Here is a 15,279-nt window from a genome sequence, read left to right on the forward strand (position 1 = left end):
TGATTATATTATTGAATTTTTTTAAATGTCTTTTAGTCATACAGGTTTTTTAGATATTAGTAGGTAAAAATCTTGTTTCTTACTTCTGTCTGATTTCTCGACAAAGACTCCAAGCCAGAGGATTAAACTGAAAAGCTGGTTAAGTTCCATATGGGTCTTAGAACACTAGTGTGTGAATATCTAGTCTTTAAACTGTTAATATTAGTCCTAGATCAGTGGACTTAATTTTGTCCCTCTCCATCTTAATTTTGTTCTCAAAGGGTAGCCCTTATATTCAAGAGACTTGTCCAAAGGCTTCTAGAGTCATTGTCATAATCTGGTCTCAAGTTAACTTCAGGGACTGATAATGTACATAAATTTAATCAAAGCTGTAGATGTCAAGATTTTATCTGTGTTTAATGAAGATGGCCAGTGGATTTTACCAAGTGCAGAAATAAAGATGGGTCAAGGTTCCTTTAGAGCATAAATCATTTTCCTAGGCTCAGGCAGAAGAAAAACTCAATGGAATTATTATGGTATTAATACAAATCCAAAGGCCAAAAAGTAAAAAAAGTCCTATGCCTCAAACACTAACTTTAGGTACCATGTTGTTCTGTCTCAAGAAGAACTAAATTTGTTTTAAAAATTATACACTTCCAATTAAAATAACAGTGGAAGAGTTAAAAAAAAAAAAAAAAGGAGGGGGGCATCATGTTACAATGGAAAAAGAAAAGAACTTCCTTAAGATAAAGTTCAATCTTAGAAGCTGAACTAAACAGAGAGGAAATATATATATCAGAACTATGTGTTCTTAAAGATGGAATTGGGGGAAAAATGTATTTTAGTTGTTACTCATTAGAAAGGGTGACTGGCTCCAAAGGCATCTAATAGAGGAACAGCTGGTAATAGTGTGATGGAAATCTCAGTGTATCAGACTGGAAATCCAACTACGGCAAGGTGGTCTTTTAAAGAAATAGAAAGTACATAAGAGCAAGTGAAAAACCACACTATGAGGCTGTTATATGGTAACGTAAAATCTGTAAAGATTTGAAAGGTTAGAGAGAAAAAAAAAAGCTAAGAGATTATCTTTAAATACCTGAAGCATTTTCAGTACATTTCAAATTATTACTTATTACAGATGACAATGTATGGGATGGCAGAGTGTCACCAAAAAAAGTGCCTCAGGAACTCAAAGTTAGGCCTCAGGTAGTGGATAAAGAAAAGCAAAACTGCAGAAAGACAAAATAGGAGGTCAGATCTAGGTTTGATGTTGAGTTGGTAAGATTTTCTTCAACTGGGGAAGTGAGAGTAGGCAAAATCTGTCTGATAATGAATGCTTTTTGATAAACTCAGAATTCCTTGACTTTAATCTCTGATTTATGGGAGATCTTAGAAGAGATAACTGAAAATAAAACCTACATCCAAAAGCAAAGCGAAAGGGAAAGGAAAACAGGAGGGGGCCACCTTATGAATAGGTTAAAATATAAACAAAAACAGAAACCAAGAATGTTTATCTGAAACAGTGTATCCTACTATTGCTGAAAGGAACATGATACAAAAAGGAATGTTTACACTGCTAATGAAGTAGAACAAATTATGGAAGGCCCAGAATAGTTACAAGCAGAATAAAAAAAGGGTCTAGAGGAGCAAGTAGTAGAAGAGATATTGTTTTCACTGGGCTTCTCTAAGTGCAGACATCAGAAACATTAAAAGTAGCTTTATTTCAGGTAGCCATTTATGGTTATTATCCAAATACAAATATGGGGACAGTATAGAAGCTGTGCTACTAAACAGAATCTACACTTACTGCAGCACAGGAATACTAGGACAACACAAACAAAAATGGAAATTAAAAGCTTTTAATAAGGTAGAAATCTAAAGGAAGAAACATCATTATGACCTGGTGCCTAGAGCTGTCATCCATGGAAATTTATAAATTCTGCAAGACAGAAATTCAGATACAACTTTCAAGTAGAAATGTTCAGGTTAAGTGCTTGCATCCTTCAAAACAAAATATCGTTAAGCATACAGTCACAAAGCCACTTGATGAATTTTCCCAGGAAAACTTTATAAGTTATAGTCACTGGCAGTTGCCGTAACTGACTGGCACCCTAGTGAGGTTAAAACCAAAACTGACCTCGTACCCAGTTTTTTATGCACCCATCTTCCCTGTAATATCCATCTTTAGTGATATCAATAAATCCTACTGGCGAAAGTACAATGAGCCAACTGTACCATGTACTAATTTCAAGGAATTATCAATGTTTCTAAATTTAATGAGTGTTGGTGGGGTAGAGTGTTAAAGGTTTGCCCTACTGACCTTCTAGATTTTTTTAAAAAAGTAAGATTGGAGGTTAAATAATTCTTTTGAGGTGCAAAAGAAGCCACTCCCAATCAGAGGAGACACCCTAGCTACAGCCCCTGAAAAACCCTCAGGCCTGACCATACAGGCACTCTCATTCTGATTAAGCAGTATTCCAGGAAGGAAGTATTTGGGACCTTAACCTCTTTGGACTCTAGACTTTAATTTTTCTTTGTGAATTTGATAATAGGAGACAACTCATTTGATCCAACTGAAATGTTTATGCTGACAAAACAAAGGCAAATTGGCAGGAGAATAATTATTGAAGTTGAAGGAGGGAGCAAAAACACTAGGGTGGCTGAAGGTAAGCAGCAGACACAAAGAGCAATAGGAGACAAGTCAAAGAGCTAGACAGGGGTTGGATCATGAAGCCCTGCAGTCCACTGTAAGAATGTTGGTTTTCATACTGAGATAGAAAAGCATGGAAGTTTTAGAATAGACCTCACTCTTATCTCTTTAAAAGGATCAGTTTGGCTGTGTGGAGAAAAAAACTGAGAAAAATTGGAAGCAGGGAGATAAAACTGTCCAGGGGAAAGATGACTACGGCTTGAATGAAGGTCATAACAGTGGTTGCAGTAGTCGGATATGCCTCTTCTCCCTTACTGCATGATTCAGTTCCTTGAGGGCAGGGGTTGTGATCTTTTTTCCTCCTTAAATAATCATTAGGATGAAGCTTCCCACATAGTACACTGCCAATTTTTTTCTTTTAGGAATACCTTCGACAACACTTTTATGTATCTAGATCTATGTCTATTAAAATAATTAAAGAAAATTCAACTGATTGATACTAAGAGAAAGTAAGTTGTATACACAGTCAGATACATGCAGCATTTTATGAGTACCTATTAAGTTACAAGCACTTAATAATTGAAGTTAACTTCAGAATATAAAAGAAAGGACACAGAATCTCAAGAGTTAAAGGATAAAATGGCTTCAGTTAATACAGAACGTTTTAAAGAAACTATAAATAGAATAATTTCTAATTTTTTTCAAAAAATCAGAGTTAAAGAGCTGAAAAATAAAAGTTAAGTTCCATAAAAGCATAAAGGGAAGCAAAAATTGCATATTCACTCTTTATAAACACAGTGAAATGTAGGAAATCAAAATGATAAGAAAGGATGAATGAGTTTTAAGATTATCTTAGTTCTATCATATTTTTTATAACTTTCTCCCCTCTTGATTATAAGTTATGTACACACACTGTAGTAAATCTGGATAATATATTTTTAAAAAAATCATCATTATCTGCCCACATATAACCACTATTAACATCTTGGTATAGTGCTCTTTTCTTGCTGTGTGACTTAGGGTTAGCTGTTTAACCTCTCTGAGTCTCATTTGTGTCATTCATAAAATGAAGATTAAAAACAGTACCTATCTCACAGGGGTACTGAAAGAATAAGTACAAAACTAAGAAAGGGACTTACATATTTTTTCCGAAAGGGCCAGAAAGCACCTTATGGGCCATACATTCTCCATCTCCACTTTTCAACCCTGCTGTTACATCATGAAAAGAATGGGCGTACTCCAATAAAGTTTTATTTGCAAAAGCAGGTGGTGCTGCTTGTGTCCCAATGGCTTACATCAAAGGTTCATAATCTGTTGGTGTGTTTGGATAGTTGTGGGATGTGTTTGTTTAGCAAGTTTTGAAATTCTTAAGAGAATCTGATAAAAACAAAAAACAAAAAACCTTAGACCTGCTCACCAAAGAAATGAAAACACAACCTTTTCGTAAATAATTTCAGAGAGTTCACAGACTTCCTGAAGTACATGAATGATTTCCATGGATTACCATCAAGAAATCCCAATCCTAGTGAAACAGCTCATTTGATTTTTCTTTATAACACTTTGCCCCTCTAAAATACATATGTTGAGTACAGTGAGAATGGACTATATTCAAATTGTGTAATCCTGCTACAAACAAATTGTTCCACCTAATTTTTTTGTCATTGTATTTTATTTTCCTAGGTCATTACAGTCACTGAAAACATCATTTTTTTAAAGCTGAATGATATTTTAGTTTATGAGGGTTGAAAAGTGTTCAACTGTTTTAAATGTTCTGGTTGCTTTTCCATTTTCAACTCATTCCTTTCATTAATTACATTTAATGCTATGATGAATCACTTTATATCCAAATTTATACTTCCTCAGAAATTAATGCTGTAAGTCAAAATGTACAAATTATTTTTAATGTTTCTAATATATTTTGATGAATTATGGTTCAGAAAGGTATTGTAATTTTTGCTCTCACCAACTGAAAATGACATGTCTTTTTTACCACACCCGCATGAGCATGGAATATAAATCTTAAACTTTACTAATGAGTTCTATAACCTGAGAGATCTTTGGCAAGAGTTTTCAAAGCTTGGTAAAAGGTAAAGTCGAAAAATGCACATCCACTGTTCTCTAGGTTAGTAAGGTTTCAAGATACTCAAGGTTAAATTTAAATAATACAGAGAAATGGAAACCTTAGAATTTAAGATAAGTATCTAAAATATATTCCATACCCTCCAACCTTCAAAACACAAGGTAATAACATAAAGTAACTGTCTGCAATCATCATAACACTTGCATTTTAAGAATAATCACTATGGTGACCCACTGCTTCAGAGAGAGGTATATCCCACGCAGGTTGAGAGAAAAATAAGTTGAGAATCACTTCTCATTGAACTTCTGATAGCTTAAGTTCGATTTTTTTTCTCTGTTACATTTATGAACATCTTTAGTTTCTGCTGCCTTGAATCTTTTTAAATCACTGCTTTACTCAGTCAGTAACTGCTTAAACATGCTGTAGTATATATCAAGACATATGCACAGATCCTGTAACAGATACCAAATGCATGTTCCTAGATACAATGTGTGTATATTGAAATGGCTAAGTACACAGGGCCCTTGACAGACTAGCCAGAATTCCAATCTGACTTAATCGAGCTTTTTAATCTCTCTTGGTCTTTCTTAGTTTCCTAATATGTAAAATGAGAATAATGGCACATATCTTGTGGGGTAGTGGATTGAATGAGATAAAACAGGTAAAAGACTTATCACAGTACCTGATACATGGAAAACACTAAAAATTATGAGTTTACACATATAAGAGCACTCCAAAAAAATAAGTAAATCTTCCAGATACTAAAAACATAACACATACACATCAAATCATTAGCAACAGTGACTACTGGATATTTATAATATTTTAACTTTAGGGTCATCAAAACAGATACGGGTTAATTTTTAGTAAACTCTAATTATAGAAAGACATATTAATAAATTGTATACATTAATATTTTACTGGGGTATCACATATACCCATACATATGCATACATATTTTTAAGGTACATAGAACAATGGTATACACCTAACTGTTAATATCTACTGATATGACCACTTCTCTTCCTTCTCTTTCTCCTTTCACTACTCTGTACCATTTTATAACAAATGGAGCCAGAAAATGAGGATGTCCCTTTCTTTCTCAAAGTTAATTAACTGATAAATTACAGTATATCACTCAACCCTGAACGAATATAACTAATCACGTTCTTCATGCCTTCACCTATACAGATAAGTACTGTGGAACAAAAGTACAGACTAGTGGTCACTCTGCACTCAAAATCAGCAAACTTAAATTGTTCTGTAAATCAACACAATCCACCTAAGAAGCTACCATTTTAGACCTCTTTTCACCTTAAATCTACAACCACCCCCATGTACTCTCAACAGATGAACTTTCTACCTACTCCAAAGCTCCTATACAAAGCAACTACTCCATTTGTGCTTTGAATCTTGTCCTTCCTTCCCTTTTTGGAATCTTACTTTCTGGATTGTCCCTCCTTTCTTTTGCAGATTTATCTCTTCCTTTCAAATGAATCATTCTCATCGGATGTTAAACATGCCAAATTCTCAACAATTTAGAAGAAAATATCCTCACCTTCAATCCACAAATATTCAATCCAGTTTCCACCCATATCTTTCCATCTCCTTTGTAAGTTATCTATACTACTGTCTCTATTTCTTTGCTTCCTACTCCTCAAACTACTTAAGTCTGGCTCCTACATCAAAACAACTCTGCTTAAAGTCACCAAAGACCTCCATGTTAATTCAATGGTTGGATCTCAACAGATTCCGATGCCAGTTACCATCACTCTATCCTGAAACATTTTCTTCCCTTGTTTTCTGTGACACCATAGTTTCCCGGTTTTCTCGAAGCTTTTTAACTAATTCTTCTCAGACTTCATTTGAAGACTCAATCTTTCCTACCTGGCCATTTAACCAAAGTTTCTGAAGCTTCTTTTCCTCTTCTTTTCTCTCTCTATATTATCTCCCAATGTGAGTTCATTCATATGCATGACTTCAAATGCCATCCATATAGCTATGATGACCAGACCTCACTTCTGAGTTCAGGATTATGTGAATCCAGCCATCTTTAAGATCTCTCTGTGGATGAGGAAAGGCACTTTAAATTCAACATGTTCAAACTAAACCAAAGAATCTCAGCCAAGTTCAACTTGCCCAAGAATGCAATAATTGATAAGCCTTTTATTGGCCTGCATTTTATAGTAATATATACCTTTCCTTCCTAGAACTGATCAAAATTATAGCTTTACACAAAAATAGGGACAATGCCTGTTTGCTTATCACTATATGCCCAGTGCCTTATACAGTCATTCATCTGAATCTGGGAGATTGGTTCCAAGACCACCCCCTAAATCCCCCAATCCTCTACAGATATCAAAATCTGCAGGTGCTCAAGTCTCTCATATAAAATGGTGTAGTATCTGCATATAATCTACATACATCCTCCTTTACACTTTAAATCATCTCTAGATTACTTAAATACCTAATACAATGTAAATACTATGTAAATAATTGCTAGTGCACAGAAAATTCAAGCTTTGCTTTTTGGAACTTTCTGGACTTCCCCCCCCCCCCAATATTTTCCATCTCCAGTTGTTGAACTCGGGGCTGCAGAACCTGTGGATATGGAGAGCCAACTGCATAAACCCTAACATCAATGACCCTTTTTTTTCCTACTGTTTAAATGGAAAGCCTTTCAGCTATTTTCACATTTATTGCTGCTTTGGAGAGTTGAGGGTATTAAGTGGTTGGTACAAGAATGTCAATGGAGTAGCCTTTAAGATCGACCAGATCGACCTCCTCTCATATTTAGTTGACACCAAGTGTTCCACCGTGGCTCTAACCAGGTGAGACTGAGTGGGTCTCATCCTAGAGAGCAGAACCATACTGAATAGAGTGTGAATAGAGAAATGATGAACTGACCTGTCAGAGAAATAGGGAGTTAAAAAAATCAGTGTGATATATATTACATGAAAGCTGAAGGTTACCTTGTATTAGATCCATTTGAAATTACAAATCTTAAAAATACTCTCCAATTCAGACTAGGTACTACTGTAACTGATTTACAACATAACTAGAATTAATATTTAGTTAAATAAACTACCCTAGATTTTAAAGGGCCTAATATCCTTATCACTGCATTTTAAATGGCATATTAATTGATCATATTTTATTGATATTTTATTTTTTCAAATATCTCACTAGACACAGATTTTACCATAGCTTTCTTAAATGTAATTTAAAGTTCTCTTTTTTGCTTTTGTTTGTAATTGCTAAGGTATAGTTTAGCACATTTTGGCAGGAAAATCAAAAAGATTCCATGCCAAAAATAACAGTACAACTGGTGCCTTACTTCTGTTTGGCAGAATTTCAAAATAATGGTATCACTAAAAAACTTAAAAACAATGAACTTCATTTAAAAATATTTTCTCCTACCATTTTATGTACATAATTAAAATAGAGATAAAATTTTTAAGTCAATGTGATGAGTTGTTATTAGAAAGCAGTAATGACATATATCTTAATCCAAGACTGTGTAAAAAGAAGTTATGTAAGTTTAGTATCTCATCCATTAACCTAAAATGACCTCCATAATCTCCCTTAACCAATTCACTTAAAAAAAAAAAAAACATTTCACATATTTTTGGGAAACAAGGAGTTAAAATTTCATCACGCTCAAAATAATCTTGCATTTATTCACAGAAAATAATCTGTAAAATAGGAAAGAAAAAAATGTGGTTTTTATATTTTATTTTTCCTCTCATTATAAAGGTAGTAGTTTAATCAAGAAAATGTAAAAGAATAAATAAATGTAAAGAAAAAGTCAGCTATAAACATATCACTAATAAAGTATCCACTGTTAATAACTTTGCATATTTCTTTTCAGTCTTTTTTATTGACAAAAGTGAAATCATCTGTCCTTTGTATCTTTTCAGTAGTTATTATACCAGGACTAGTTTCGCATATGAATAAATATTCTTTATTCTTTAAAAACATGATCGTTAAGAGAACATAGGATTCCATCATATGTAACAATTCCCCTAACTTTGATCATTAGGTTATTTTCAATAATTTTCTATTTCAAATAATGTCATTATGAACAATTAGTACCATTCAATTCTGAAAGTCAACCTAAAAAAAGAATAAACAACAACAAAGCATTTAGCTCCCCAAATACAGCCATCAATATCTAGGGTTCGCTTTACTTTGCTTTTCCCAATCATAATAAATAAGTTCATGACTTTCCATGGTAGTCAACTTCTATGAACACCGGAAATGTCCCAAATCTGTCAAATTTTGAAAACCATTTTTAGAAAGCTAAAATTTTAATTTGCAATGTATTAATAAAAAGAATTTTGTGAAAAGGAACACATAAAGTAAATTCATTCAATGAAACTAATTCTAGCTCTGAATACTCATTACAAACTGGATCAGGAAGTAGCATACTCTTTTTCAAAAGTAAATAAATCACTATGAATTAGTTTTAATACTTGTCTTTTTATAATCTTTCATATCCACTATTCTTTATTGAGTTGAAAAACTTAACTTGAGACTTCTATCTAAATGTAGCAGACTGAACACACAATTACTTCTGCTCCCACTTGAAAACTCCACTAAAATAACAGTAAAGATATTTTTGTTTTAAAAGGTCTAAACCCACATGGAGGAAAACAATGACAAAGGATCGATGATAGCATTTAGGCAGTTATTATTTAGGAAGCAGGGAAGGAGTTCAAAAATAAGCTGATTTGTGTTGAAGAACCCCAGAAAATCTCAGGAATCTGAAATGCCACATATTTCTTAAAGTGGAGGTGAAAGCAGAGTCAAAGACAGAAAGATCAGTTGAAAACCTCCCCCAGATTCCCTCCCCTGTTAGATCAATGAAAATTCCCAATTCTCTGGAGAAGCTGAATAAGACTCAGAAATATTGGGGCAGGGGAGGAAGGGGTTAGAGGGAAGGAAGAAAGGAGATACAGAACACAGTGGGTAAAATCAAAGTGTACATACTGAACAGGGAGATGGTAAGTCCTCACCTCTGTCAACTGGGCTAACTGATTATATCTAAAACTAGGGGGAAAAAGTCATTTATAAACATGAAGGTAAATATCATAATTGCTAAAAAGAGTTGCAAGTGATTGCCTCTGGTGAACATATGGGGAAGGAAAGGGACAGAGTGCAACTGTTACTTTTATTATAAGCTGTGGCAAAATAGAAAAAAAGAAACAAAATAAAAAACACACACAAAAAAGGTTGCCTCTATAATATCCACTCATTCTACTTTCCTTATTAATAGAATCATAGACATCTAATCAGGGAAAAAATATTTTTTAAAGTTTCTAACATTCTTTTCAGATGGTGATAGCTAACAAAATGGAAATGGAAGTTACTGAGTAGGATTGAGGGCAAGATGTTTTTGGCTTATTCTGCTACATGGAACTCAGATGTGATGGCTGACACTCCAGCAACTATTTTGGATCATGAGGCAAACTTGAGATAAGAAGATAAGGATGACTGATTAGAAAGAGTAAATGACGGTACAATGATGATAAAGCTACTACATCATCCCTTTACTACCCATTCAAAACTATTCACATGAGAAATAAATGTGTAGTATTGTTTAAGCTATTTAAGTCAGGTCTCTAGAAGCAGCAAAATGCAATCCCTGACATTTAAGTCTTACAATATGACTTTTTAAACCAAGTACATATAAAACACATACAAAAATTAAAAGTAAATCAAAAATAAAATTCCAGTGAGTAACAAAAACAGTAAAAATGTATAATTATACCCTAAGAAACTAAAGAAACTATAAATATTATGTAAAATGTTATACCAAGACTAAGAGATAAGTGTTATATTTTCCTAAAACAATTAAATTTTAATTTCTTTAAAGTAAGAGGCATTAGCACATATTTTATAAAATCATAAGGTGAACCCTTTTTTCTGTTAGAGTGTCTCTTAGGTACTGTGCCTGGTACACAGTAGCTGCATAAAATTATTTGAGGATCATTGAATACTTTTTTTAAAGACATAAAGTATCCACTAAGAGTTCCAAAGTAAGGATATAGCAAGGTTTCTCAACTTCGGCACTACTGATATTTTGGACCAGATTAATTCTTTGCTGTTAGGGCAGCCCTGTGCACTATAGGGTGTTCAATAGCATCTCTGGCCTCTACCCACTAGATCCTACTAGCAACCCCTCAATTAAGACAATCAAAAATATCTCCAGACATTGCCCAATGTCCCCTGCAGGAAATAAAATTTGAAAAAATATATATATATGGTTGTTTTTGCAAATCATTTAATGCTCTGTCAGCAACACTTGGCTTTCCTAGTTAAATAACAAAATTTTAGAATTATAACATTTCTAAATTATCTCTACAGTTTATTGAGGGATACAAACTATAAGTGACCTACAGATTAGAGTATCCCTAACATCCCTCTTAAACCTTCAGAGGATTTCACATGAGAGAAATATTAATAGCATCTATCTATTTAAGCCTATCTATGTGCTAGGTACAGTACTGAGCACTTCATGTTTATTCTCTCATTTTATACTCATGACATCCTCATGGGATGGCTATTAACCCCACCACAATAAAAAACAACTTTAAAGTCTATTTTAATCAACATATCGAAGTGCTCCCAGAAATACATAGTTATCACGCACTATATTCATTCTGGCTCTGAGCTAAGAAGAAGGTATCTTTACTTGCTTAATTTACAATTTATGATAAAAAAAATTTCAATTTTCAATATATCTAGCAACAAAATTAGGTTGAATTATCACAACCCTCAGGAACTGGGGAAATGTTCTTAGCACCTAACAAGTCAGAGAAATAATAATTACTTGACTGTTCCTTGAAGTATTTTTTACACTGTGGCATAATGCAAGAGTACTTTTTAAATTTTTCGTACATGATTCCCTGAGTACTTCCAGTAACTTTTTCTCTTCTGTACAACTTGACCAAACAAACAAAAAAACCACTTTACAATTATTTGAGATTTATAATTTCCATCTGTCTTTTAGTAGAAATTGAAGGCTGGGATCAAAATCCCAGCTTGTTCATCTGACAAGTTAACTTGTTCAGGCCTCAATTTCAACTATGTTACTTGCATAACAAGGCCTATCCGAAGGCCTTAAGAGTTAGTAGGTCCTCAATAAAAATTACATTCCCCTTCCTTTCACCCTCAATTAAATATTAGCTAAGGGTCAATTCTATTTAAGCATTTGTTGCAGGTCTACTAATAAGAGCGAAGAGAGGGTATGATGGAGCAGTCAGTCTAACATTATTCAATGTTAACTGGTAATTAACATTGTTAATCTCCCAAATCCATCATCTCAAAATTGTGTTGTAGCCTAAGGAACCATTCCCCTAGTATGAGATTTAATAATTACTGGTATTGTTTCTCAAATAGAAAAGTATACAATAAAACGCACTGAGCACATGCATAATTTATCACTTATATTATCTGGAGTCTTCTGTTTTACTTTTCCTTGTGGTAAAAGACAGAACCATTCTTGAAAAGAAGTGTTCCTTCCTCTCCCTTCACCCGCACAACCAACTGCCAAGAAATTCTGATTCATATTTCTCTCTAAAAGGAGGAAGATAAATTGGAGCCTTTCTTCTCAACCCCACAAAGCTGTGTGTATTATTCGTATATTTAGTTAACTGTCACCAACCCAAGTGCATATTATCCATTTTACAGATTACTCAAAAGTAAGTCACTTACTAATGAAATAAGTTTCTCTTAGTGAATAGTAGGAAACCAAATGTTTAAAAAGAAACAATCTTTGAGAATTAGATTATATAATCCACTGCTTCCCTTACTGGCAAACAAAACAAAACTACTATACTAGAATGTTATTAATCAATCAATAAAGTTCAACTTAATACATGTAACATTTTATTTCATCTTAAAGTTTTATTACAAAAAAAGACTTCACAAAGCTCACCTGCAAGGTGGAACCAGGACAGGAACCCTCAGATCTACTGGTAATCTATAGTAAAATATCTTATGAGGTTTCAGGTAAAAGTTGGTTACATGGAAGTATGTCAGTTTAACATTAATAATTTAGCAATATAAAATAAAAGTTTAAGTTGTTCCTATTTAGTTTTATTTTCCTGGATATTTTAGGAAGCAGTGGAGTTTTATAAAATAGTCAACTTCATTTGTTCTTAAAATAATTTACTGTCACTATTCTGATACTGTATTTCACCAGCTAAATTTATTCATTTGTTCTTAAAGTTGACTTCAAGAAATAGACTAAAGAGTAGTTAAAAGTCCTCCAAAAATGTTCTGGCTCTCAAATAAAATTTCAAATTCTACAGTAATTACGGGTTATCTGTCAAGTAAATTAACAAAGCTAAATGTAACCAAAACCAACTTGCTCATTAATGCTATAAAAAGCAAAACATAGAAAAAAATAAAAAAGACTTTCTGCCTGTGAAAATATTAAAAAGATCAATTGTAACTTAATTTTTCAGAAGCTTAAAATCCCTATAAATACAAAGTCTACTGATAATATGGTTTCTAGATGTAAAACAGTTAGAAGACAAGCTCTGTAAAGACACTGAACCTCTAAATCCTGAATGTAATATCAAAAAAAAATTATTTTTTCAAGAAAGTCACTAAGAGAGTAATGCCAAAGAAAACTGACATATCTTTTATAACAAGACAATTTCCACCATCAAATCAACTTATCTATTGAGGGAAGACAGATGAAATCAAAACACAGTTTAAACTAGTTATTAAAAACCTACCTGAAAATATCAACCCCACCCTTCTTCTTTCAATGCTTGGAAAGGACATAAAATCAAATTTCAGCAAACACGATGCCAACTTCTGGTTAATTTTATTTCCTACTTGTTACCAAAATGAAATTAATGGCTAACTTTAATTAGTGTGTAAAGAATTCAAATCCCTTACATACTCACTAACTTAATTACTATGCCTATATGACAGAAGAGGAAACTAAGGCACAAAAAGGTTAAGTAATTTGTTCAAAAGAACATAGCTAGAAGTAGTGGAGCCATGATTTGAACCCTATACATCCAACATGATAAATGGAGGAATGGGGTGGAAAAAGGAGCAGTTAATTTTTTTTTCCAAAATACTTTGCAAACTAAGAATGTCGTGAATGAGAACAAAATCTTTAAACTATAAATATACACAGATATGAATGCAGATAACATAAATTTTACCCCTAGACAAGTACTTCGGTGCTTTAATATCTGATTATGGTCAAACACTATAAACTACCTCAAATCGCAGTGGCAGTCGACCAAGTAAAATAATTTACTGTCACTGTTCAGACACTGTATTTTACAGGCTAAAGAAAATACATTGTAATTTAAAGGAAGGGGGTGGGGAGTGGTGATGTAACCGGAGCAATAGTTTCAGGAAAACTACTTTCTCTATTAGCAGTTAATTAGAAAAGAGCTTGTGTGTGTCAGGGAAAGAGGGTAAGAAAAGATGACAATCCCACTGCCTTAACCCCACCTCCCAAAAAAGTAACTAAATCACCATGGGTCAGCGCCTAAGCCAAAAGAAGAACTGACCCAGCGGAATCTCGTGAGGGAATGACAGGAGACCCTAGCAGAGGGGGAGGGGTGGCGATGACAGGAGAGGGGGCGGTAGAGAGATGGCATGCCTCCCATCTCCGAAAAAGGGGAGAATACGGGGGGCAAGGGGCGGAGAAGGGAAGGCAGGAAACGTTGCCAGAGATTCCGAAAGAGGTGACAAGAAACAGGGTAGGAAACACAAGAAAGGCGGGACCCTCGGGCAGAAAGGGGTCTGTATGGGGCAAGGGAGGCATGTCAGTACAGAGCTTTCCTGCCAGCTGACCCTCCTCCGCTCCAGCCCCTCCACCCGCGACAAACTCACTTTCTCAGCAACCCTAAACCTGAGCGGGTCAACCCCGTCCCGCTCCCCGCCCCCCACCCCAAGCCAGATAGGTGGAGGGGGGAGCTTCACCCTCACTCTCCTTGTTGGGCTGGTGGAGCGAGCGATGGACACAGCCCAGATTCGAAGTCGAGGCGGCCAGGAGAAGTAGGGAGGCCCAGGACCCGGCTGACAAGTCCGGGCGGCCGACAGGCGCCTCACCTGACAGAAGCGTCGGCAGTAATCCCGACTGCTGATCCCGACGCCGCCGCCGCCACCACAGCTGCCGCCCCCAGCGACGCCTCTGCCGTCGTCCGCAGCTCTAAGCCCAGCAGGGCCTGGCGGGGACTCCACAATGGCCACGAGCTCTTCTCCGAGGCGTTCGGCCTCTTGGTCGCTCTCTTCCTCCGCCATGAGGCTCTCGCCGCCCAGCGCGTACCAGCCCCTGCGCCGCCGCCGCTGTAGCTGCCTCGGCTAACCTCCTCCTCCTCCTCTAGTTCCCTCCCCCTTCCCTCCGCCCGAGCCGGACGGGGGCCTCGCGACTGGCTCTACTTCCGGCTCCGCCCACCCACGCCCCCAATTTTCATTGGACAACTCTAGCCGCCAATCACTCATATGCCCGCCCTTCCACTACCATTGGTCAAGTCAGCCGCCTGTTTGATACACCCGCGGTCCGTTGGTCAATGTTGCTCGGCGGTTG

The 15,279-nt window shown here is 35.4% G+C and overlaps 1 protein-coding gene across 2 annotated transcripts in view; it reads right to left on the reverse strand.

Moving 5' to 3' along the window:
• Positions 1-15,151, reverse strand: part of ZNF654 (zinc finger protein 654) — an 85,807-nt gene extending 70,656 nt beyond the window's left edge. The window contains exon 1 of one of the 2 annotated variants that reach the window (XM_031457509.2): positions 14,802-15,149. In XM_031457509.2, coding sequence (XP_031313369.1) covers positions 14,802-14,993 — 192 coding nt within the window. In that variant the 5' untranslated portion in view covers positions 14,994-15,149. Of the gene's footprint in view, positions 1-14,801 lie in introns of both variants that reach the window. The other variant, XM_031457503.2, reaches the window with a different exon arrangement.
• Positions 15,152-15,279: the final 128 nt, after the last annotated feature.

Source organism: Camelus dromedarius, chromosome 2 (genome assembly GCF_036321535.1).
Source record: "Camelus dromedarius isolate mCamDro1 chromosome 2, mCamDro1.pat, whole genome shotgun sequence".
NCBI lineage: Eukaryota > Metazoa > Chordata > Mammalia > Artiodactyla > Camelidae > Camelus > Camelus dromedarius.